General features: G+C 45.2%; 1 protein-coding gene across 2 annotated transcripts; it reads left to right on the top strand.

Annotated features, from left to right (window-relative positions):
• Window positions 1-205: 205 nt before the first annotated feature.
• Window positions 206-24738, top strand: LOC108050568 (inversin). 2 transcript variants are annotated; one of them, XM_044458999.1, is made up of 7 exons: window positions 206-673; window positions 12752-13025; window positions 14181-14502; window positions 14563-17445; window positions 22412-22691; window positions 22754-22874; window positions 24214-24738. In XM_044458999.1, the coding sequence occupies exons 1-7, from the start codon at window positions 206-208 to the stop codon at window positions 24561-24563; spliced, it is 4698 nt and encodes a 1565-aa protein (XP_044314934.1). In that variant the 3' UTR covers window positions 24564-24738. The 2 variants fall into 2 exon arrangements, with proteins under 2 accessions (XP_044314934.1, XP_044314935.1); XM_044459000.1 differs by lacking the exon at window positions 206-673 and adding an exon at window positions 11910-11972.

Below are 24738 nucleotides of genomic sequence, written 5' to 3'. Positions count from 1 at the left end.
GTGAGCAAACAAATTAGTGTTTAATTATACATAGGCAACCGGGCCAGCAACCAGCAATTCATTAAACGAGAAAAAATGCATCAAAGCGGCGTAAAATGAGTGAAAAATCCAGCGACAGAAGCGGCAAAGACAACGACAAACACAAACACAAAGCCAGGCAGAAAAAAGGGACAAAAAACGGGTCAGATACTAACCGCATTAGAGGATGCAGAAGCGTCCGAAAGCGGAAGTGAAGCGCGTGACGGGTCCGCCCAAGCCGCCGCGTCTGAAGGCCGCGAAAAAGCAGTTGCAGTTCGAGAGTCCGCTGCCACGAAGGACACGCGCCAAGCAGCAGGACGACGAATTGCAGAAGCAGCATCCTCAGCAGCAGCAGCATCATCGGCAGAAGCCAGCCGACAAAGTCATTGCTATGCCGGGCAGCAGCCAGGATGCGGACACGGATGCGGCAGCGGAAGCAGCAGTGGACGTGCCAGAAACAGAGCCAGAGCCAGTTCCATGGCCAGAGCCCCATCCCCGCCCACACTCCCTATCACACCCAGATCCTGGCCAGCTCAGGGTGTCACATTCACAGTCCTCCGCCGCAAAAAAGCGTCTCGCCGAGGGCTGCACCAGTCTTATGTATGCCTGTCAGCGGGGCGACATTGTCCAAGTGCTCGCCCAAATGCGCGAAAAGGTAAGATGTAAATACACTATAAAAGAAAATAAAATAAAGTTTATTTGGGACTCCTTAAATTTATTTCCCATTAGCTAACTTAATCATTTTGAATTTGTAATATTATTTATCTCTCAACATTTTTCAATTAGGCACTTCTTTTTAGTTAACTTACATATCCATTTCACCCTTAGATTCGATATATGAACTAAAATCTCTTGGTAAAAAGTACAAACCCGCATAGCTTTTGGTTTTCGAAACTTTACGTTAAGCCTTTAACTTATATTCGTTGTAACTTTAGAGCTTTAAGTTTTTTTAAACTTATTTTCTTTGTATAACTAAAAAGTTTTAATGTAAATATTATATTATTATAGATAAATTTATTATATTATTATTACAGCTTGCTTTCAAACTATTTCTAAACAAAAGACTTTTTGGGTTTAAGTTTAGATCATAAAAGTTTAGCTTGTTATTTCTGGTGTCCGGAATGTATATGATTACAATTTTAAGACGGGTGGATAAAATTCAATACTGAAGCTTAAGTAATAGGAACGTAACCATCTTAATTTTACATAATTCAGACATCCTACACATATCGATTCTTGGGTATCTTTCACCCGCACCAAATTTCTTTTTTGAGTGCATGCTCTGAATCCATTCAGAACTGTCTGGTTTGGCGCATCGCAACATGTGCTAAGTTCGGGGCTAACAACAAGCCAACTGCAAGTGTGTAATGGAACAGGACTCCCCAGATCCCGGCAAGGATAATGGCTAAGCCAAGGCGGGCCAAGCATGACAAGTTGACTTCTTCCAGGTCCGCGCCTCTTTGGCTCCCCAAAAAACAAAGCCAGTCATCTTTTGGGGCAACGACAAAGGCCCAAATCAGGCCCAAAGCAAGGCGTAGCAAGATTCTAATCTTTCTGCAGTCACGATGAGCCGACAGAATGCTTAAAGTCAACGGAAAACCCTTCCGAGGTTTCGGGTGTTTGGGGGGTCTTTAAATTTCCGTTGCAGTCATTTCGGCGCATTGTTCACAGTTCAGAGCCCCTAATTGCTTCATAAACATTTCTACAACAGGCCGGGGCACAACAAAGGCGAGTTGAATTTGAATGCTGTAAATGGCAGGACATTTAAAATTGACAAAATAATCCCCCAAGCTTAGTTATGCCGAGCGAATGGTGAATGCTAAATGGTCCTTCCACTCTTCCTTGCGCCGGTCCTTTTCTGGCCATCATGGCCATCATTTGATTCCGTTTCGACCGGTCCTTCATTCGTCGGTTGGTCCTCCTTTCGTTCATCAAGCGCCTAAATATGCCAATTTCACATTTAATTGAAATTTGAAAAGTTTTTAATTGAACGCAGATAAATTTCGAAGGCCTTCATTCGAAGCTAAAGGAGCCTGGTCATGTCCTCGGAAGCCTTCCGTTCGTCGTTTTCCCCTTCTGCCATCGGATTGTCATGTTGCTAGTTTTGCAATTATTCGCCAGCCATTGTGAGCTTTGACAAATGCCTTCATTTCCGGCCAGTTGGCGTGCCTTCGTCCTGGTAATTGATATTGACGCCAAATTTGATGTGAAATTGCCTGACATTGAGTATTGCGCACAGTTCGACAGCGACTTTTTGCGCAAATACTTAGATGGGACCACCCCGTGCTGCCAGTTTACCCAGTTATGTAATTGCTAAATGACATTTCTGTTGCCTGACCTTGGCCGAAGCATCCCCTAAACCGCCCCCAAGCAGTTTATTTCCCTGTGAAATATGGCAAATGCCGGCGATTATTACTTACTTTGGGTCGCGTACTTTATGAGCCTCATAAACAGCAACAACATGACCGCATTTTGCATTTTCAGTTGGCCAGCTGAAAAACAAAATCAACGCAATGAGCCTGGCGGAAAAAATTTGGTTTTCAACTTGGGGGCAACGAGGCGTATGCGCAATGTGAATGTGAATGTGCATTGCTTATGTAAATTGTTCACCGAAGGCTCTGTTTTGAAATGGCGTACTTGTATTTTTAGAACAAGTCTGGCGGTTCAAGGTAATTTCTCGGCAAGTTCAGTAAATCTGTGTATAATTACGTCGCCAGCCGAGCTGACTGATATTATTAATGTTGGCTATGGCTATATTGTTGTTCGCCCCGTTCTTATTGCTGTTCTTGTTGTTTATTCTGTTATATCTTGTGCCTGTGAGACATATTTTAATTTGTATTGTCTCTGCATGTCTGTGCTTCTGTAGCCTTGATAAGGCCGCCTAAGCTATTAAAAGTTTTAATGTCTTCAATTTGCCGTCTTCTCTGGCCAGCAGTTAGTATTTTTTTTTTGTCGTACAATAATTAAACAGCTCCGCTTGGCTTTGTCGCCTTTGTTGCTGTTTGTCTAGCACTTCAATATTTTTGTGGATATATTTTAATTGCGCTTATAGTCTGGAGGACCCCTTGGAACTATATGACTTGCTCTCTTTATTGGTTTTCTGTGTTACCGATTTATTGCTGTGTTCAACATGGCGTATGAGTAACAACTATTGCAGAGCTCTACTCTGCTGGGGCCAAAGCTTCTTATACACACATTTAATATATATATATATATATATATATACAGATATATATACAGGGACATTGGCTTTTGTATACACTCATACTCGAACGCTGCTTGCTTCTCGGCTTTTTGAGAGCACTCAAGCAACATTCATCGACGTTGTTTACTCGCCTGCTATTGTTTTGCTTAAACTTTTCATTGATGTTGGTTTTTCCAGCCACCCCTCAATATCTCGAGCTCTCGTCTTTATTGTCTGCTGGCGCTGTCTTTGTTGTTGCTGCTGTTTTTACCAATTAAGTCTTAATTTCTTAGAAAATAAAACTTTTTGGCTCCTGGCATTGTTGCTGCCTGTTGTGAATTCGCTGAATCTCTGTTCACCCGCCTTTAGTTAATGTTAATGGCGTAATTGTGCCACCTCCGCGTCGAGGTCAGTTGTTGCTATTGTTATCTGCAATAGCTCCTGCTCCTGCCATCAACTTTAAACCGCAATTTAGCCGTGAGTTTGAAACTGAAGTTTTACACCGCAAGTTGGTAATTGTGTGTCTATCTTAGTGTGTGTGTACCACTGGCTGCCATCCCTCAGATTGCTGCAGGTGTGAATTATTTATTTTCACTTAAGATTTGTGGCGATGCCGCGCTCTGCTCCTTCGTACTTGCTCCTTGGCCACTGCCCCGCCTCCGACTCTTCCTGCTAACCAACGGCCCCTTTTCGCTTTTACAGCTTTAAGCAAAAGTTTTCGCTCAAAAGTCAGCTGCAGAAGTTGATTTTAGCCAAGCAAGAGCCGCAAGAGATGCTTTTGTTTGTTGCAAATAATATAATAACAAAACAAGCCGACAACTTTGTGAGGGAGTACTAAACGAAGTTGATGCCCTTTGTAACTGCAAAATTTTAATAATTATTTTGGTGATGTTTTAACGTATGTTAAGTTCAAAAGACTATGCATAATTCTGTAGACCAAGTGCATTTGTCTGAGGTTGATTACCTTTTTTATATTGGTTCAATAATTGATTAATAATTTGGAATCTTGACAAATTGACCTTGACTTTGTATAAGATATTAAAACCAGTGTCTTCAACTTTCCATTTTAAAACTGATCCCCTCTGCAACCACATTATTATTTGTATTATAGAAAAATGTATCAGTTGATCTGTTGGAATGTGTACATATTTTTTAGAGGGCAAATACAAATGAAAGTACAATCTGTATAGTTGCCCATCGCACAATTTGGAGAATTATAGCATAGTCGGATAACGCATATGCCCCGTTCTTAGCCTTTTTCACAGGGTATTGTGGACCTAAGGGAAAACGAATGGGAGTTTGGTTTAGTCCTGGGAGTCCTAGAAAGTTGTCGTTCAAAATTAATTTGTTATTCAAACCGCCTTGTTTTTCACCTTTAATATTGAAGGACCTAGCTGCTTAGGGAATCTAGTGTTCGCCCTGCACAATTTCCATTAGCTGCGACATATTGACCTTCGGTCGGCGTTTTTTAATTACCCTCGCTCGAAGCGATTTTCTCCTTTCAGATTTTCGCTTTCTTTCGCCATTGCCGCCCAATCACAGTGCAAATTATTATCAATTTGGGCGAAATGGTGAAAGAAGGACTTGGTGGTTTTTGCAATCGCCAATCGTCTGCCGGATCCTCTTCCGGTGCTTTTGCTCGGCCACGGCTTTTAATTGCGATTTTTTCATCCCATCCTGCGCTGCAACATCGTTCAACACGTTTGGCACATTTTGTTGAAAATTCATTAAAAATGACGTCGGAAAAGTTTGCATTTCACCCAGTTTCTCTCTCGTTTATTCAGAGTGAGTAGCTCTGGCTGTTCAATCGTTATTTCATTTGATTTGCCTTTGCTGCTGACATTCAGATTACTTCACGGTATCTATTTAACTTCAGTCCAGTCATTTGAATTTTTAATTAATCGCTCGGTTGTTTGGCCAGAAAAAAAAGTCAGGTAAGGAGCGAGTGGAATGCAATCAGCGCCAAAGGTTTCCCTCTGATTGGATCGAAATATTTGACCGAAGAGTGACCCCCGACATTTGCATGCGATTTCGACAGTTTTGCATGTCCGAATACAATTAATTAGGCTGCGAAGCCCAACAAATGTCCAAATAAAAGTCAACGCCAACGAGTTAAATTAATGGCAAAGGGTGCGGGTTTGAGGTTTTGGGTCGTCATCATCACAAGTTTGGCCCCGACGAGCGTCACTGGCTAATTGAGCACAAAAACCCACTTCCAATTGGGTGGAGCTCCAAAGTTGGCCACAGGATCACCATATGCGTCGGCTTAGTCGGACAGCTGTCCAATTAATTAGAAACCACCAGAAATAGCAGACGGACTATGACGAGGTTGATTCTCTGCTGACTGACCAAAGTTTGCAATGGCAAATTAATTACTGAAATCGTAGAAATTTGTCTTGCAATGGAAGCTCACTGCTGCTTGGCTTTCGAGATGACTTCCTGGCCAGAAGTTGCTCAGCTTCCCCATTGCCCAGTAGCCCAGTTGCCCAGTTGCCCAGGACCAGAACCAGGACCAAGTTGGCCAACTGGAGTTGGGACACACATAGGATATCCGTGTATGAATTTGTCTCCTCCTGCAACATTTTTGCTCAAGGAAGCGCCCGGCGGGCTAATCACATGCGAGTTCTGGGCATGGGCCAAAACTTTTGCCTCGGCATCCAACAATATTTGCTCTGAGTGCATAATGACAGTCAAAGTTGACACAAATGAGCATAGCTTGTTACTAATTTTAATGCGCTCCGGTGCACAGTTAGTCCTGCGAGGGGGGAGAGGTGGGGGCGGAATGGAATGGAGATCCTGCCAGGGATTTTGGGGTCAGAGTTGGCAGGGCAGAAAGTTTTTGTTGCGGAAATTACTCGGAATGCGGGACTGTGCTATGCATAATTTTTAATTGACCCAAGCCAAAAGTAGGAATGGAGTTCGCTGGAGTTTCTAAAATATTTTGCAAGTTAATTCGATTTAGACAAAACTTGAGCCATGACTTACAACTTACAACTTGGCCAATGAATTATGCAGGCGACATGGACTGCTCATATTTCCCATGTTCAGCTGGGGCCCTCTAAAGTATGCATGAGCCATGTACCCGGAATTGAATTGCCGTTAAAGCGGGAAAATTGCTCTTGATGTTTAGCAAACATTCTACCACCTGAGATTGGAGATTCGAGGTTGGGGCTGGGGTTGGAGCTGCTCCAACCGCCGGAAAAGTTTGTAGATCAAAATGAAAGTTTGCCGTTGTTGTTAATCCGTTGCACGGCATAAAAACTATGCGAAAGTTTAACTACAGAGCGCAGGGTGGAGTACAGGTAGCACGGGAAGCTGGATCCAGGAACCCTTAACCCGGATCCCGGCACATCGCATAATAATAATCCGTGCGGCAAACCTTTTGATGAGTTCAGGCTGAAGCGGATGAGGAAGAGCAGGGGGAGGGGCCTCCGAGCCAAAGTAGCTGTAAATAATTGCCAAAACTACTTAAGAATGCTGCACAGTGAGACGCTTCCTCAAGGATCAGCAGGTAAGCTGTGGAAGTGGAGGGAGGTGGTGAAGGGGGCTGAGAACTGGATGGAGATGCCGCAACAAAGGGCCCGATTCCAGGCAACTGCAATGCACGCAGCCAACCATCATTGTTGCTGCAGTTGCCAACGTGGCACTAATTAGAAGTATAAAAGGTGCCACAACAACAGTTAGAGAGCAGTATCATCCTTTTCCCCTATCCTGAATATCTGCCGGCTGCCTGAGCAGCAGTTAAGCTTTGTCTGTCGAGCATGCAAATTATTGTTGCTGCTGAGCCGTCTGGCGCCTTGAGACGATGCCACGCCCACACCTACTGCTACTCCCACTATATATACAGCCACTGCTGCTGTCTCTGGCTTGGAATCCAAGCCAACAGTGGCAAATGCAGGAGGGTTCCTAAATCAAGCCGATTATGGTCTTAATTCGGAACGATCTTGACGGGAAAATGCATTCTCATGCTCATTCTGGGGTTTCACTAACATTTCAGAATCCTTAAGTAATAACATTCACTTCGAGAATGAAAACTTTTTGGGTTTTGTGCTATTATGTACTTTGCCCATAATGTAATAATTGGTAAAAGGCTTATGGTATGATATGCACAATTTGTTAGTAAGCAGTAAGTTATAGAAACAAATAACATATTTACATATGTGCATTTTCATTAGGTCGCACGAGACATTTGCACACGTTTAAACACAACAACCTTAGCTTATTAGCTTTTCCAAATCCAATACTACTTTTTAAAATCATTTTGTCCAATCTTTTATGTTAAAATAGCTCCGACCCTAGTTTAATATTAAAAAAAATAGGATCGGCATAAAATCATTAAGGAGTATGTCTAAACAAACTTTAAGTTGCCTTAACCCGGTGAAATATTTAGTGGAAACGATTATAATTTTTAAATTAATTAATAATTTATTTTTGGAATATATTTTTTGAAATTCAGCTTCAAACAACCTAAAAACTAATAAGTGAAAAGCCCCCCTAAAATATTTTCAGCGTTCGCCCCTGAAACCTAGCAACCGCTACCTGCGCACTTTGTCGCTTTGCGTTAATTAAAATACATCTTGGGGGCCGGGTGAATGTGATTAACATATGAATGGGACATTGTCCGCATAAATTTGCCATTGATTGGGACTGTGGCTGGCGGTTCTCCGGTGTGGCTGGTCTCTGTGCCCTGTGGTCACTTGACATCTTAAGCGCCAATAGACAAGCCGCAGCGGTGGCGACCTCGAGGCGCCTGCAAAAGAGTTTCCGGTATTTGGGCACTCCGGGGTTATCCAGGGGTTATCCTGCTGGAAGACATGCTGTGCTACCGTTTTTCGGGCTGCTCCAACCTTTTAATGTGCCATTCTCCCGACGCGTCGCACATAATTATGGCGGATGTGCTGCCAAACGAAGCGTTAAGTCGAATTCTCGGCTCCTCTCCGGACCCACAATTTTACCACCCAGCTCCTCAGAACCCAGATCCCAGTTGCCAGTTGCCATTTGTGCTCTTTCATGGCTTTCAGGCCATGCATGTATTTTATTTTTTATGCATTATCATGTAACTGTGTGGCTCCCAGCTTGCTGTTATTGTTGTGGCGGCTGCGTCGTCTTTCATTATTATTTATGCTTTATTTATATTTGTACGCACTTCCTGGCCGTAAACCCCTTACTTGGCAGGCTGCGGCTGCCACACGGCGTATGCGTCATGCACGCCTACATGCTCGTGTATCAAAGGAGTGGAGTAGAACATCCTATGACTTCTGCGACCAGCTTCCATCTCATTGTTATGCTAATGGCCTACGATATATGAATAATAAGCCCGGCCACAGCGCGACTTCTGACCACTTGCACACTCCGTTTGAGGCTCTGATTTCAAGCAGATCCTGTGGGTCCTGGAGCCCTTCCTTTGACGACGACAGTTGTCGCTTCAGTTATGCAAATGCCGTGCAGGAGGAAGTCGTCGGACACAAGGGAAGTGGTCGAATATTTGATATCTTTATATCTGTTTTCGAGAGTTACGCAAATTGTTTTCCTCTGTCTCTTCAAGCCCACATTCAGACGCACTGTTGGCACATATAAATCTGTTTACCCCCCAAAGCCTTGTATGCCTGGTGGGTGCAAAAAACCCAAAGGAAGTTTTAAGTTTAGTTGTCTTTTCGGCATTCCCGGAAGCTCTTAAAGGCAGCAGCAGCAGCCATAACACGTGCATACGTACTCCGACTAAGGGTGGCCAAAGGATGAGTTGCCTGCACCGAGATGAGCAATCGTAAAATGCGAAATTTTATGTCCTTACCAAGCCTAACTGTTGCTCGGCTGCCTTTTCCCGGACAGCTGCCATAAATCCTGACTCTTGCTTTTTAATGCTTACCTTTTGTGTTGTTTTTTTAGCTCATTTGCCATTAATCCGGCGAAACTAAAAGTGAGATAACCAAACTCAGATGGACTAGCTTACGAGTTTTTCATCATTTATAGCCACAACTCGTGGAGTGTTTTCCTCATTATGAACAAATAATTTTTTTAATTTTATATAGACCTCTCCCCTTGACTGAAAAACTTTCAGTAGCTGGAACTATCGTAATAAAATGGTAATATGATAAAAATATGTAAATAAAGATTAGAAAATTTTATTGAATTAAAAATCATAAATAAATATAGACATACATTGATTGATATTTACTTTTAGTATTTAAGTAGGAAATATAAATATTTTTGGGTATTGTATAGAAAAATGTTGATAACTAGTTTCTGACAATGTGAAATGCTATATTGAATTGTCTATTATACAATTGAACAAAACAGGCGAAAAATACCTATCTATCATATATCTAGTATATATGTTATTGGGTTAAATTTCGCGTAGGCTGCTAGTCTATTACGTTATTTTCCATTCCCGTCAACTACCTATGAAACTCATGATCTTCTTTCTGTTCTGGTGAACCCATTTTTATGTGGTCTAGGCACGTTTTATTTGTTTAAAGAACTATTAAAATGGCATAAACAGGAACTCGAATGGCGATGGCAATCGCAGTGGTGTTCTCCGTTGGACTGGCTAACTGGCAGTGCCAAAGTTTTATCTCGTCGGGGAGAGGGGGGTTTGGAGGGGCCAGCTGGTGCTGCCTTTTGAGCGCATTGTTGTTGGTCGTATTTGATTATCGCATTTCATTTTGTGTCGGGTGAATGTAGAAAGCTGAATGCAAATTTGCATGACACCAACAGAAGCGGCCAGTGGGTGGATGACGATGATCATGATTGCGGAGCAAAAGAATACGGCAACAATCACACCAACCATCATAATAATAATAACAAAGCAGCCAGAGCAACACTGGCCCATCCTGGAGTTCTTTTTCTCTCCATTGTGACCGTCCAGCAGAAAGGGAGGATGGGCTGTCAAAGTTTTTAGGTATCATTTCAGTTTATTTGAATTATTCATAATCCGGACGGCAGCGTAAGAAACAAACAGCAACTCAGACAAGCCCGGGCCAGCAGAAAAAGCTGGCCAAAGATAACGGAAGCAGCAAATAAAAATCATTCATTGTAAACATTTTCCCCTCGCTGCAAAGTTTTTTGGCAAACAAAAGGGAAACGAAGCCGCAGCTCAAATTCGATTCAATCAACAAAGAAATATGGAAATCCCATTGGATAACTCAGAAAAAATCTGCACCATATTTCAGTGCATGCTGTGAATTAAGTGAAACATTAAATATTCAACTTTGAAAGAATTAACTTTTCTGTTTTTTCAAATTGTAACCTGTTGGGCACACGAAATTCTATGAATCCTTTGGCTCAAAGCATCCCCTTTGAGTGCGCCCATGCAACACGCAAATGCCCAATAGTCAAAGTTTACTTTGCACGCTCTCTGTTTGTTGTTCTTGCCACAAGAGTTTCGGCTTACTTTCTATAGCTATCGAACTCTTGTTTGACTCATACTTAAATGTGCAATAAATTGAGCACTTCCATGGCACTTACGGGGGAAGGGGGGGACGGACAGGTGAGAGGTGGCCTCCACTCGTCTCACGACAGTTTTACGACAGTCACGCGATTGCCCGCTCGCGATATAAATAGAAAAGCAGCGTGCCCGAAATGTTTGTAAAAATTGAATGTTGGTTAGAAAAGCAACACAGTCAATCACTCAGTCATACTGACAAGATAAACACCATATGCACAGGAAATAACATTTTATAACAATCCCAGCGATTAATGAAAACTACATATTTGGTTTCAAAGATTTAGTAGGATTTTCTTAGGCCTTAGAAAGAAATAAGAATGAAAAACTAGTTTAGTTCAATAAGCAAGGAATTCCATAATCTTAAGCAAATTTCTTAATTGTGTATAAGGAACGCATGTTTTGTTGCTAAACATTTTTTAGAATCCTGATTTTCGGCAAACATAACTAAATAATACTGCAAGAAATGGAAAAAAACACGAAGTCGCCCACTTCTTTAAACTTGTTATAAAATCTGGTCGTAAAATGCTTAACAAAATTTACCTAAGTTCTATTTTGTTATTAGCAGCAATGTGATAAGGATCGATTGACTAGGGCATTATGTGTCCTTAACAGCAATTCAATTTCAATTTTAAGCAATTCAATTTCTAACCAAAAAATGGGCTTTTTTCTTAGAAGTTCGGGTACTTTTGTAACAGTTCACCAAAAAAGCATACCAAAGTTTAAAGAATACTTAAGGGACTTTAATTTATTGTCAAGCTAAGAGGAAACCTAATTTTTTTCTGAGTGACTGGACAGAAAGGCAAAGAGGTGCGGGGGGGGCAGCGAGAAATTAGCACAAACTATGCCGCAAGAAAAGTTAGTTGCGAAGCCTAATAAGCGGCGCCCATGGGCGCCCAACGGAAAACTCTCCGCCCCACAACCATCATCCGCCCTGTTGGCCGACGATTTGCCAACGTTTTCACTTTCACTTTTACATTTGCGTGCTGCTGCCGACGTCGCTGCTCGCTGTCGGCATCGCTGTCGGCGTCGCTGTCGGCGTCGCTGTCGGCGTCGCTGTCGGCGTCGCTGTCGGCGTCGCTGTCGTCGCATTGCGAATTCCTGGCAGCAGCGGGGTAAAGTTTTAGCATACTTTTCGGCGGCGGCGACAGTATTTTTTGTGCACTTGACATGTTTTGACACGCTCCACGCTCGTCGCTCCTTCCAATCCTTGGCTTGGCAAAAAAGGGGGGGAGAGGGCTTCGAGTCCTGGCCGCCTGAATGAGCATGTTCGCCTCGCCGCTGGAGTTTGATGTTGTTTTGCGCGCCAAAAATGCTAACGATAATCTGGTGAGCCACCACACCTGCCTTGGCAACTCACCACGTTGCCCAGGACGACGGTTACCAACTTCCAACCCTTTGCAGGACCTCGCCCGCCACCCTCCCCTTCCCTCTGGTCACCCCCGACACTTGCACTTTCCAGGCGACGCTTTCCGTTTGTTTACCTTTGCTGGTGTTGCTTTAGTTACTGACCAACAGCGGTCCACAAAAGGTTATATTTTTGCTTTTCGACGGCAATCATTTCAGCATGATTAACGCGTGAATATGTTAAATTATTAATTGGCCGGTCGGAGTGTTTTGCATTTTTTTGACGCACTTAATGGGCAGCCCGAGGTGTGATGCGTTTGGAAAAAGTAATTGCTTTCGCCCCGCCAATGAGCCACTCGACACACCTGCACTGAAAAAAGGCCGGCTGACAACCAATCGACCAACCACCAACAGCAACTTGTCCGGTTAAATAAACAGCACTACACACGATATATACACGATATATATTTAACCGAAATATTTGCTGGCAATTAAGCTGGGGACCGTGAAAATTACGCGATCCATCAAACGCAGCCCGGCGGCAGTGGGCGGGTATGTGGCGCAAATTGTTGCAACATGCAATATGCGATATGCAAATGGCGTTTTAATTAGTTTATTAATCGGCTGCGGCCTCATCTCAGCAGGTGCAAACGCCATTGCCAGCCCTTAATTTTCCGGCGGGCGAAGTAATTAATTTCCTGACCCCACCACAACCAACCAGATACTTTATTATTATTTCATATTTTGGTTTTGTTTTCCAGCCCCAATTGCTGCGGCAGCGGGACCGAAGCCATCGCAACGCGCTGCACTACTGTGCCGCGCAGGACGTGGAGCAGAGCAAGGACCTCGTGGCGGCCGCCAGCATCGCGATCGCAGCCCCCGAGCTGCTGGAGTCGGCGGACGAGGATGGCTTCACCCCGCTCCACCTGGCCGTCATCCAGGGCAACCTGGCCATGGTCAACCTGCTGCTGGCGAACAAGGCCGACGTGAATGCGGTGGACAACGAGGGCCACTCGGTGGTGCACTGGGCCACCGGTGAGTGCAATCCTGTTTATACCCGTTACTCGTAGAGTAAAAGGGTATATTGTATTCGTGCAAAAGTATGTAACAGGTAGAAGGAAGCGTGTCCGACCCTATAAAGTAAATATATTCTTGTTCAGGATCACTAGCCGAGTCGATCTAGCCATGTCCGTCTGTCCGTCTGTCCGTCTGTCTGTCCGTCTGTCCGTCTGTCCGTATGAACGCTGAGATCTCGGAAACTATAAAAGCTAGAAGATTGGCATTTTGCATGTAGATTTTAGGAGTTCCTACGCAGTTTGTTTCAAAATGGTGCCACGCCCCCTCTAACGCCCACAAGCCACAAGCTGTGGCCACAGTTTTGATGCTATTATGAAAATACAATAGCGCCATCTAACGGATGACGTTTAATTCTCGATAAGGATTTCTATTAAAGGAAATTGCGATGGTTTTCATTTGTCAATACCGAACTATAGCCCAAGAACTATGCAAATCAAATCAAGTTAGGCAAATTGGAGGTCTGAGTCAAACAATGGCGTATGTGTGTATGCTGGTGCAGGACAAAAGCTGCCTGCGCTAAAGCAGCGCTGGTGCTGATGCTCGTGCTGTAAAGCTGCCAGCTCTAAGAGATCGCCGAATTCAAATTGATAATTTTAACTTTTTGTCCTTTTTTCCTGTGGTCACCCTAGTTCACATTATGTTAATGCAAAATCTAAAGTTGTTTAACTGAGTAACGGGTATCTAATAGTCGAGGCACTCGACTATAGCGTTCTCTCTTGTTTTTTCTAAAAATGAATCGGTTAATACCTTTTTTTTGTTGGGTCAATAATTGTGTTTGCCTAACAGAAAGGCACAATTAACTTAGACAATATTTATGTTTGCATTAAACTAAGTGAATATAAAACTGCATTAATTAATTTTACAAATAATAATTCAACTGTTTATTCAAGGCCATAATTATTTTTCAGGCCATTTAAAAGAAATAGCTTGTTTGTGTTTATGCGAAATTTTAATTAATGAAAGTGTTCAACAGTAAACGAATAAAAAGTAACGATATTTAATTTAAACAATAAAGCTTTTGGATAAACAAAGCATTATAAATAAGAACTGCCTAACATTTTCGATTTATGCTTGTCAATTCTTCATTTAATTATTTAACCTTTTATTTTTCAGTATGCGGTGAGGTAGAGTCCTTGCGAGCGGTCCTGGCAGCAGGAGCAAGTGTGGCCAAGCCGGACGCCAATGGAGGCACTCCGCTGCACTATGCCGCCCAAATGTGTGGCGCCAGTCACGACAGCAAGCAGCAGGCCAGTTCCAGCTCCAGTTCGAGGCTCTCCCTGGAGATCCTGGGCATCCTGCTGTCCCATCCCCAGAGCAGTGTCGATGTGCAGGACAAGGATGGACGGCAACCGCTGTTGTGGGCCGCTTCAGCGGGATCGGCCAAGGCAGTGATTGCCCTGGTTAAAGCGGGTGCCAGGGTGGAGTCATCAGATAAGTGGGTTGAATAGCCCATCTCTTTTAACTATGTCCGATCTATATCCTTTACTCCTTTCAGAGATGGCCTCACTGCCTTACACTGTGCTGGTTCTCGTGGTCACACCGAATGCATAGACACCCTGATAGGACTTTGTGGTGCCCCCACGGATCTCATCGACTCCAATGGCTGTACGGCTCTTCACTATGCCGTGACTTTGGGCCATGCCGATGCCACAGCCAGATTGCTAGACTTGGAGGCAGATCCCAATCGCCAGGATCGCAAGGGTCGCACACCAGCCCACTGCGGTTGCTCCAAGGGTCAGTTCGAGACCTTGAAGCTACTGAAGGAGCGGGGAGCAAACCTCTGGTTGCGCAATGCCAAGGGTGATCTGCCGCTCCACGAGGCCGCCGCCTCCGGGAGGAGGGAACTCGTCGAGTGGCTCCTCAATCAAAGGCCCAAGCAGGTGAACACCACCAGCAATGATGGACGCAGTCTGCTGCACATTGCGGCAGCCAATGATTACACGGATATGTGTAAGTTGTTGCTGGACTACGGAGCTGATGTGAATGCCGTGTATCGGAATTCGAGGGGCCTGGTCCTAACCCCATTAGATGGAGCCTTGCAGCGTGGTCATCGTTCCACGGCCAAGTTCCTTCAGGCCAACGGAGGTCAGCCGGCCAACAAAGTGCGATTGTCGAGCAGGCGGGCGGGGAATCCCTTCCACGAGACCAATGCCGCTGATTTAGTGAGGCCTCTAAAATATGTGGAGAAGGAGGAACTGCACGACCTACGCAGCTCCAAGAAGTATGTGGTGTATCTAAAACGATCCGATTCGGATAATGGCAATGGGAACGGCAAGGCCGACGATCCCGTTGCGGACTGCAGCTGCTCGGAGCAAACTTATCGTAAGGAGCAGCGATTGAAGCATGTCTGCCGGCGCCACAAAAGGAGGCAGTTGAGGAGACGCACCAGCAGTTGTGGCGAGTCCAAGCACGAGCGCTGCAGTGAGATTTGCCGCTCCAAGAGCAACATCGAGATCAGAAGGCACAAATCCCGTGAGCGGTACGCCAGTTCCAGCGAGTGGGAGGAGGAGGATGACGAGGACTCGTGCGAGAATTGCTGCTATCACAAGCGGCAGAAGGATCGGGTGGTTTCGCGCAAACGTTCCACTTCCTCCAGGAAGTCAAAAAACCGAGAAGATAGCGACGCGGAGGAGGAGAACTACACGGCCCACTCATCGCCGGATAAGGCTGTGAGGAAACCCCTGACAGTAAATGGGGATGCTAAACCTGGTCATCCCCAGGAGCAAGCCAATGCTAAGGAGCGACCTCCATCCGCCAGTAGGCATCAAACGCCACCCACTAAAGATGGCACCTTCATCAAGTCACCAAACCAAAGCGCCAAGAGCGAGAAGTCCGGCCAAATGGACAGCCTACTGGTGGAGGAGTCTCACGCCGTGGAGTTAACCGATGAAGAACAGGAAGCGGCCAAGTCAGTGGTGACCCAGGTGGATGTCCATCACGATGCGGAGGAACAGCAGACATCGAAATCTTCAGAGGAATTACCGCCTGCAGAAGAGAAGGAAAATAACATGACACCGGAGGAACCGGAAGTCAAACTGCAACTGAGCGAGGAGGAAACTCAATTGGTGTCCAAGGAAGTGGAGCAGGTGATCAAGATAGCAGCCACTGCATTGAGCAGCGAGTCCAAGAGTTCCAGTGAGGAGAGGCCAGTGGAGAAGGAGCTGGCTAAAGATACTGAAGCACCTGTAGAAAAGGCTGAAGACGAGGTTAGGGAATCCCCAAAACCACCCTCTGTGCCTGCCACGCCCCCACCAGCGCCTAAAGAGGAGGCCGCTAAGCCACCGACTGCCGCAGAAAAACCACAGCCAAATGCCAACACGGCCGAAGGGGTTGAATCTGCGGCTTCAGAGTCAGTATCTGCTGGCAAAAAAGCCGAGCAAATGGAGCAGGCTGAAGCCAAGCCGAAACCCGATACCAATCCCACACCCACTCCCCCACCCACCGCCCCGCCCGCCGCAGAGCCGAAAAAACCGACGACCGCAGCACCAAAGCCACGCCCTCCCACTGCCCAAACGCCCACACCCACACCCACGCCCCAGCCGGAGCCACCGCAAAGGGAGCAGGAGACGAGGCGCTCCTTCACACTCCTGCCCTCCGATTCGGCGGACGATGACCCAGTTCCGAGCCCAAATCCAAATGGCCCCGCATCAGCTTCCGATGAGCCAGCCACCGAGCGGAAATCGAGCTTCCAAGTGCTGAAGAGCGACGACTCGCTGGATGAAAACGGAAAAAGACCAGCCCGGAAAGTTGACTATGAGGCCGGTAATCAAGTCTTTCAGGTGGTAAACGAAGGCGGTCCTGCGGTCCAGTTGCCCAGTGCCGCAGAGCTGGAGAAGATGGAGTATGAATACGAGGAGTACGATGACGAGTATGATGATGATGACAGAGATGGCATCGATCCGGAGCATGATAGTGCCCTGCGTCGTTTTCTCACCAGCGGAAATCGACATGGAGTGGGTGGTTCTGGGGCAGGAGCAGGTGGAATGGCAGCTGTCGGAGCAGCAGGCGGATCTATTGCAGACGACACATCCGAGGGCATGGGCAATGGAAGGAAACGACGCCTCAAAAAGCGCGTGCGCAGCGGCAACAAAACGCGCAGTAATTGGAAAAACTCTCAGGACTCACGCGATGGCGGCAACATGGCGGCTTTGGCCACCACCAAGGATCAGGACTCGGGCTTCGAGCCGAGTCCACGGGCGGAGCGCAGCAAGATACCCACTCTGCGGTCCGCCCACACCGCCCACATGCCGCGGCGGCCCATCTACGCCACTTTAGACGGGCGTTCGTGCAGCAGCCGGCTGGAAAACCGCAAGCCCGGCGACAAGGGCGCCTGCGAAATGGGCGCCGTCACACGCTCCATTCAGCGCAACATCAGGAGGTGAGTACACAAAAGGATATTTTGGGAGGACTTAAAAGTATTTGTCTTTATAAAAGCCTTTGGTTGACAGCTAAATGATACAATTTGGTATTTAAATTATTGCCAACAATTCGTACCACTTACAGACAGATTTTTTCTTTTGAATTACTTATAAAAAAACTTGAATTTGAAGAATATTACAACAAGCCTTATTATAATTGAAACTAATAATAATATGAAAATGTACACATTTAAAAAGAGGACACACTTTAAGACAAATATAATTGGTTATCTCTTAAACACCAAATTGGAAAATTTTTTTGTTCATCTTCTGGTTAAAAAGTGTTAAATTTTGTTAATAATATTATTATCAATTATAAAAAGGCTTGGGGTAATATTCTCATATTATAGATTAACAATGACAACGAAATATGCTGTCCATTTGTACTTTTAGTTGGTTTTTGGCCAAGCTGTCTTTTTTTGAAAAGGCCCGTTGGCTGCATTTGAAGTGAACTCGTTATATTAATATCCTTTTTAAAAATGAGGTACATCTTTAGTTTCCTTGAGGCATGTGTCACTTTTGACATTTTAGATATTTTTGGAAGATGTCTTTCCTGAAGATTTATAAAATGGAAACGCAAATTGGCTCCCTTAATAAATATGAACTCCAATTTCGATTTTTCCCCTGTGCACTAGGGAGCGGGACAGATTGTCCGCGATTGCGGGGAGTTCGAGCCCCGGAGAGTTGATGGCGAGATTCATTCATTTAAATTAATCTCCAGGCAGTTAGTGGCGCCGGCGATGCTGCCTTTTCGGCCGTAGATTTATTTACTTGATGCTTGATTTTAATCAACTTGAATGTCCCACTGCCCGGCTCGCATTATATCACGCGCGCACTTCAGCCTCGCAGTTGCGGCCGCGGCGGCCTCTTAATGTAATCAAACAGGACGAGGCAGGACGCTCAGCCTGCCGCCTTAAAGTTAATTTAGCCAGGGATTTAATAGCCTGGTCGGCATTTCTCATTTCTTTTCTTGGCTTTTTTTTTCGGTAGGGCAGCCATTGCTCCATTGTTGCGCTGGTCAGCAAATAAATTGCCCGGCTTCCGTTCGCCATAAAACGAGCGCTTTAAAGTTATTATAATGCGGTTAAAGGCAATAAACGCGGCATTAATGTTCATTTTCCATGTACTTGAGCATGAACTATGAAACGTTAAGCCCAATGGCTTAACTGAGAGCAGAACAGGTGGAAGTGGTGCTAGTGACACATTTATTGGTGACAAGTGCTAAATACAGTTCTTTTTCTACACCTTATTTTTCCTGTTAATTACCCGCAAGTAAATGTGTTTCTGGGCCAGCTAAATCGTAAATCATAATTAGGTCAAGTCCAATTCCTGCCCGTTGGCACTGCCCTAATATCCTGGCTGATTTATTCGAGTGCCCTCGAATGGCCCAAATCTCGTCCGTTGCCAAACCTCGCTTGTCATTAGCCGAAATGCTCATTTCCGGCAAAGAGTTGCGCATTTTAATTAGCTGCACAGAATCGGGCACTGCGGAGAAAGCGGTGGTGAAAGTTGTGAAAGGTGGGGAAAGGATGCCCACCTGCGGTGCGATGTTTTGTTTATGCAGAAACTTGAAACAAAATATGAAAATTAGCCGCAACCCGGCAGTCGCAATGGAAGCAAAGCAAAGTCTTTGGCTCCGTTTACAACTCGCTAATGCTAATTGTAAATGGAATTAGTGCAGATTAGCGAGAGCATTCTTAGAGGTCCTCAAAGGCAAGGACGATTACCATTTGTGTTCGCTCTTCGTTTTGCCGGCTTGTTGCGGAAATCCTTTTGTGCTCGGGGATTTTCCCGGAAATTGGCCTCCAAAAGCTCACACTAGCAATGGAATCTCGTGTGGCCCTAATTTAATTTTGTCATTCTTTGCTGGTGTCGCGGATCGATGCTGAAAGCTGTTGCTTCAAACTTTAGAGTCAATTGTATTTATTTTTGGTATTTGCATAAGCCGGGCCGCAAAACTTAATTAAAAAGCGTAAGCTGACTTTTATTAATTTTGCTAATCTGCCTTGTAGCCCATGAATAAATTTGCAAGCATTCACCGAGAAAGAAAAACAAAACAAAACAATAACGGAACGAAAACAGAAGCGAAATCCGGCCGGCGAGCGCATTTCATAAATAATTCTTTCCACTTGACTAATGAAAATATTTAACTCTGTTGTTTGCATAAGCCGGAGCAGGCCGGGAATTGGAAAAGTAGCGCGAAACCAGAGGCAAGTCTGCGCCATGTTAAGGTTTCGACAAATACGCGGCGTATACGCAATGTACGCAAAACCGAAAGTCAAACAAGTGTCTTGCTCAGCAACTTTCCGAACAAGTTCCTCAACAAGTCGGCAGGGTGAGAGTCAATTAATTCCCGAAGAATATACGTTGGGCATCGGTGGGGGCGAAAATCCAAATAGAATATACTACGGGCTCGGTGGCGAAGTAAAGAAAAAAGTAAAAAGTAAAAAGTGAATCCATAGCTCCCAGTCGAATACGCTGAGAAGTGGTGGGAGTTCGACCAGGAAAATACCATGAAAAGTGTGTAAATAGAGACTTTATTTTATTTCGTATTTTTCATTTTATTTTTGCATTCGCATACTCTCACACGGACCCGGGCGGCAACTTTATTTTGTTTCCTCGTTTTGGCTCCGAAGAGATTAAAATTTTATCTGACGCATAAATTAAACAAATAACTTACCGGCGTTGTGTGCGAGTTTGTGTGTCCCAGCAGCACAGGTGAGATTTGGGATTTATAATGTGCGCTCACGTAATTGACGTTGTTAAATATTTGGATTTCGTTTTTCGGCCCCAGCCCGACCCGAAATTTATCTGTTGTCCTTGGGCCTGATTTTTGTGGAGGGCGTGACGGAATTAGGCATATTTGTTGACCGACTTTAAAATCCTGATACTGATGGCCCCGTAGTAGTTCTATCAGAAAATTCATTAAACTTGTAGCAACTGGCTTAATCCTTGGCCAACCACTTTCTTCCATTTTGCTTCTCTCGGATTTACCAGCCAGTCAGCCAGCCAGCCAACCACTTGGCCAACTTTGAAGCATGGGCTCAGAAATATAGCCGTAATGAAAAATGAAGCGGAAAAGTTTTCTGGGATCCGCAGACTTTTCGGGAATTCCGGTGGTGCGACTTTGTCAACACTTTTGGCGGCCATCGATTTGCGCATTGTGAAACAGTTGGTACATATACCATATATATTTTCAGGTATGCAGGCCACGTCTTTCAGGACTCCATTCTACGGTTGTTTCTGGCCCAACCATTAACACTTGGCAAAAGGTTCTGGCAGCGCTTTTGTGGCACAAATTGCCGGCGGGCGGGACTAGTCGTTGTTGCAACTTGTGCAGCGCTTAATTTCTTTGCATTTTGTTGTCGCGTTGTCAGCGCCTGGGAAAAGTGAGAGCTGCGCCTACGCTGGTGCTGACTTTGCCGCCGGCGGGTTTTCCACTTCATCCACTTTGCCGCTGCGTGCACTTTTTGCCTGTCACATTTGTGTCGCAAACAGGAAGAGATGGGTGGTGCTGGGTGGCTGTCAGTCAGTGGGTCGTTCGGTCGGTGGGACAGTTGCTGCAAGCGGTGGCAGTGGAAAAATGTGCCACACAAAATCAACGCGCACAAGAAAATGAAATGAAAGTTGTACTAGGCGGAAACGGAAATCAGTAGCAGCGGCAGTAGCACAAAACTGGGTGGGTGGCTGGCAAAAAAATATGCCAAGGACAGTATTGCAAAAAGTATTTGCACAAAGCGAAAGACTTGCAAAGAACTCAGGCGCAACCGAACGGAGCCAAAAGCGAGGCGTAAAATTGAAAAGCGCTTCGGCAAACAAGTGATGACGATGGCGATGACGATGACGATGGTGGGATGATGGTGGGATGATGGTGGCACCATGATGGCCACGATAAGGAGGACCATGATGATAAAGGACGACGGTGAAGATGACCACTGGCGGGGCGGCGACTGTGGTAGCAAAATAAGCGGAAGAACGACGGACGACCGCTTTGAAGTCGCGCTGCGGGATTCCTTGGCGGCCCTTGGCCAATTTATTACGCAGCTTTTGGCTCACAAGCATTCTTACCTATTTATTACCTGCCTCTCTAGCTGGTCACCCAGTCCGCCAGCCAGCCATCCATCCCTCAATCCATCCATCCCACGAGCAATGAACTTTTGTTTCAAAGTCAAATTGTTTTGCATAATTTCGCGCTGCGCAGCCAAGTGGCGAGCTGTGTCAAGCGGTCTCCTTTCCTCAATGCTGGCTTTGGGTAAACAATTTTCGAAAACGCCGCTCAGCAGCCAGCTTTTTGCGCACCAAGTGCCCTCGACAAATTTGCTTAGTTTTTTTTCGGTGAATGCGCTTCTCCGGCGGAAAGCAAAAAGGCTTGGACGTCAGTTGATTTAGAAGAGTCGCTGGCCCGCAGCCGAGTTAAGGGAAGCAACTTTCGAGGGGACCCCAAAAGGTCGTACATACATATATCCCCTTAAAGCGCTGTTTGCCTAATTTTTAATAAAATTTCTAATAACATTTTATGGCGCCGTTGGCGGCTTTAATTTGACTCGCTTCGGTTATGCTCACTCCTCCGCCCTGTTCTCAATTATTAATAGAATTTTTTCCGCGTACGCACTTTAGTATTTTTGAAATTTTAATAATACGATGCCTTTTATTGCGCTCGAGCTGAAAATCTGGAGAGCTGGTAAGCAGAAGAGGGTCCTTTGTCAGCAGCCCAGCAGGCGGCACTGCCTTTGTTTGACTCGCGAAATATCAAAATGACAATTTACGTACATTTGCTAACATTTATTTTGCAAGGCCCTGGCAAACTGAATCTGATTCTGATTCTTATTCTGGAGCTGATGGGGACAATGGGGAGTGGGCACAAAGAGCTCAGACTGCGCTTTTCTCTGGCCTTTGTTTATGGCTTCCAATTTTCTCCGTTCGCAGATATTACATGGAGCGCAAGATCTTCCAGCATCTACTGGAGCTCAAGTCACTGCAGATTCGCTCCAGTAAGTTGAACGAGGCGGTGCTGGTTAAACGGGCCGTGGACGACTACCACAAGTCCTGTGTCCTTTTGGGCGGCGAAACGGGAACGCGGCTGAGGCGCTACAACTTCAGCGAGTTCACGTTCAAGAACTTCGAGCTCTTCCTCTACGAAACGCTGAAGGGACTCCAGCGTCCGGGCACCAATAACTTCCAGAACATCAACGAGGTGTACGAGGAGGTGGGTGAAGATTAAGTGCCGCCGCATCCGGCAGGCTCATCCAATCATTTCACTTCTTTCAGGCGGAGCGGCGACTCAGCCCGGATTACAATGCCTACGAGAAGGCGCTGCAGTGCACCACCAAGACGCACCGCTGCCTTCATGCTGCCCATGCCTACACGGGGATCCCCTGCGCCGCTTACAGTAAGTAATCCATTTAACAAGTACACGGAAAACAATTGTTTTCTGGAGGAGTCCCACAGAAGTATCTTAGAAACAAATGTTTAAAAACAAGTTAAAATACTATATGTAGGCACTCTCGGATAAGGATTACATTTTTTTTTAATTAGAATATGAGTGTTCGTTTTTTTAATATTTTTTTGTAAGATTTATCTATAATCTTTAATTCAACAAACAAAAAAATGGTAAAGCACCAAAATTTTTATATGAAGGCTATTCCTTTCAGAGAATATCTATTTATGGACTGAAATTAGGAATTATCTTCTTATTTGGCCAAAAATTAAAAGGGGAATTAAATATTTTGACATACAAATTTTATTCAAATTTAAAAAAGGTTTAGATTGCGTTAAAAAACAGCTTATTTTTCTTTTAATTACCAATTTTTAAAAAAAAAAACCAAAATTTCACATAAAAGATTGAGGATTAGTTATCAATGCGGGCTAAACAAAAACTGGTTTGAGTTGTAACCTAGATTTTACGAATATATAAAGGAAGTCATCAATGATTTGTATCATAAATTGGTTCCATATAATCGGCTTATTTTCAAACTTGCCAAAAAAGGATAGAATTAACAGATTGTAAAAATAAGAAAGTTTTATATTTTTTAAAACATTTTTTCTGTGTACAGAGCCTTGCTGCTCTGATTGCTAGAGGGCTTTAAGCGGCTCCGTGCAAGCGTGAAAAATGGCACCAGACAGGATTCGGCCTGGCCAAAGGATCAAATGGGTTGGCCACGGGTTGGCAACACTTTCGCCGGCAGTGGGTCAAGCGTGGGACGGAGCGGACAAGGCGGACTCGGCGGACATTCGAATTCAAAGCATCTGCTCGGCAGCTGGAGGGCATAAAAATATAAATCCTAATTACGAGCAGTTTATTCAGCGCGGGGCAAATTAAAAATGTTCTCGACCCGGCTTTCTGGCTTTCCACTTTTATTACATCTTCACTCGGCTATTTCTCTGCTGGCAATGTGGATGGTGCTGGCGCCTCAAAAGGATGCGTCCGGCTTATGCCAAATTAAAAACGCATTCATTTGTGCGCTCCCATCCACTTGCCCTTGTTTATTCACAGTTATTTTGCTGAAAGTAGCAAGTAATCCCAGTCGAAATGGCTCTTAATCCGGCAGCCAAAAACGACTCCCCCATTTCCTTATTAGTTGTTCCCCACCGCAGTTTTTACCCATGCATTTTAGCTGAGTGTCCCTTCTGCAGGACACCTGTCAGGTCGTTGGAAATTCGTTGGAGAGCGCTGCGATCATCTGGCCAATCATTAATCTAATGTGTGTCAACCGTTCTTTGCATTGCAGTTCCCATGATAAATCACCATACGATGCCAAAGTTCGGCTTTGGACCGTACAAGAAGACCGGCAGTGTCAGCAGCTTTTTCCTACCCAAAATCCTGACCAGCGGTCGCGCCTCCAGCGGACGGACGGGCGGTATGGGCGGTACGGGCGGAAGTGCGAGCGGCAGCCGCTGCAACCATAAGGTGGCGCTGGAATTGTCGCACGGCAAGAACAAACAGCTAATTTCACTGCCCGCGGAAAAGTTGGACAGCAATAAACGATATTACGTGACGTTCACAGTAAAGGACTCCTCGGGGTCATCAGCGTACCAGCAGAAGTGCGGCAATGCCGCTGGCGATCCGGGTTGCAAGTAGTGCGCGGCGTATACGTAATGTGGCATACAGTGCGTATACGCCATGGCCATTGCCATCAGGCCATCGTCGCGGGATCCGGACAGAGCCGCCGACCTGCGCCCGCATCCCCAGGCTCCTTTTTGCTGTTTCTGCTGCTGCTGTTGCTCCAAATGCATTAAAACAATGTCGCTGCTGC

The sequence above is a fragment of the Drosophila rhopaloa genome, unplaced genomic scaffold (genome assembly GCF_018152115.1).
Source record: "Drosophila rhopaloa isolate 14029-0021.01 unplaced genomic scaffold, ASM1815211v1 contig_178, whole genome shotgun sequence".
Taxonomy (NCBI): domain Eukaryota; kingdom Metazoa; phylum Arthropoda; class Insecta; order Diptera; family Drosophilidae; genus Drosophila; species Drosophila rhopaloa.
Note: the sequence above shows the minus strand (reverse complement) of the source record. Positions and strands in the feature narration are given on the sequence as shown.

Coding starts and splice junctions, on each gene's coding strand:
- LOC108050568 (XM_044458999.1), top strand. CDS start 206: ATGCAGAAGCGTCCGAAAGCGGAAGTGAAGCGCGTGACGGGTCCGCCC. Junction 22,692..22,753: donor TCAACGAGGTGTACGAGGAG/GTGGGTGAAGAT, acceptor CACTTCTTTCAG/GCGGAGCGGCGACTCAGCCC. Junction 22,875..24,213: donor GATCCCCTGCGCCGCTTACA/GTAAGTAATCCA, acceptor TTTGCATTGCAG/TTCCCATGATAAATCACCAT.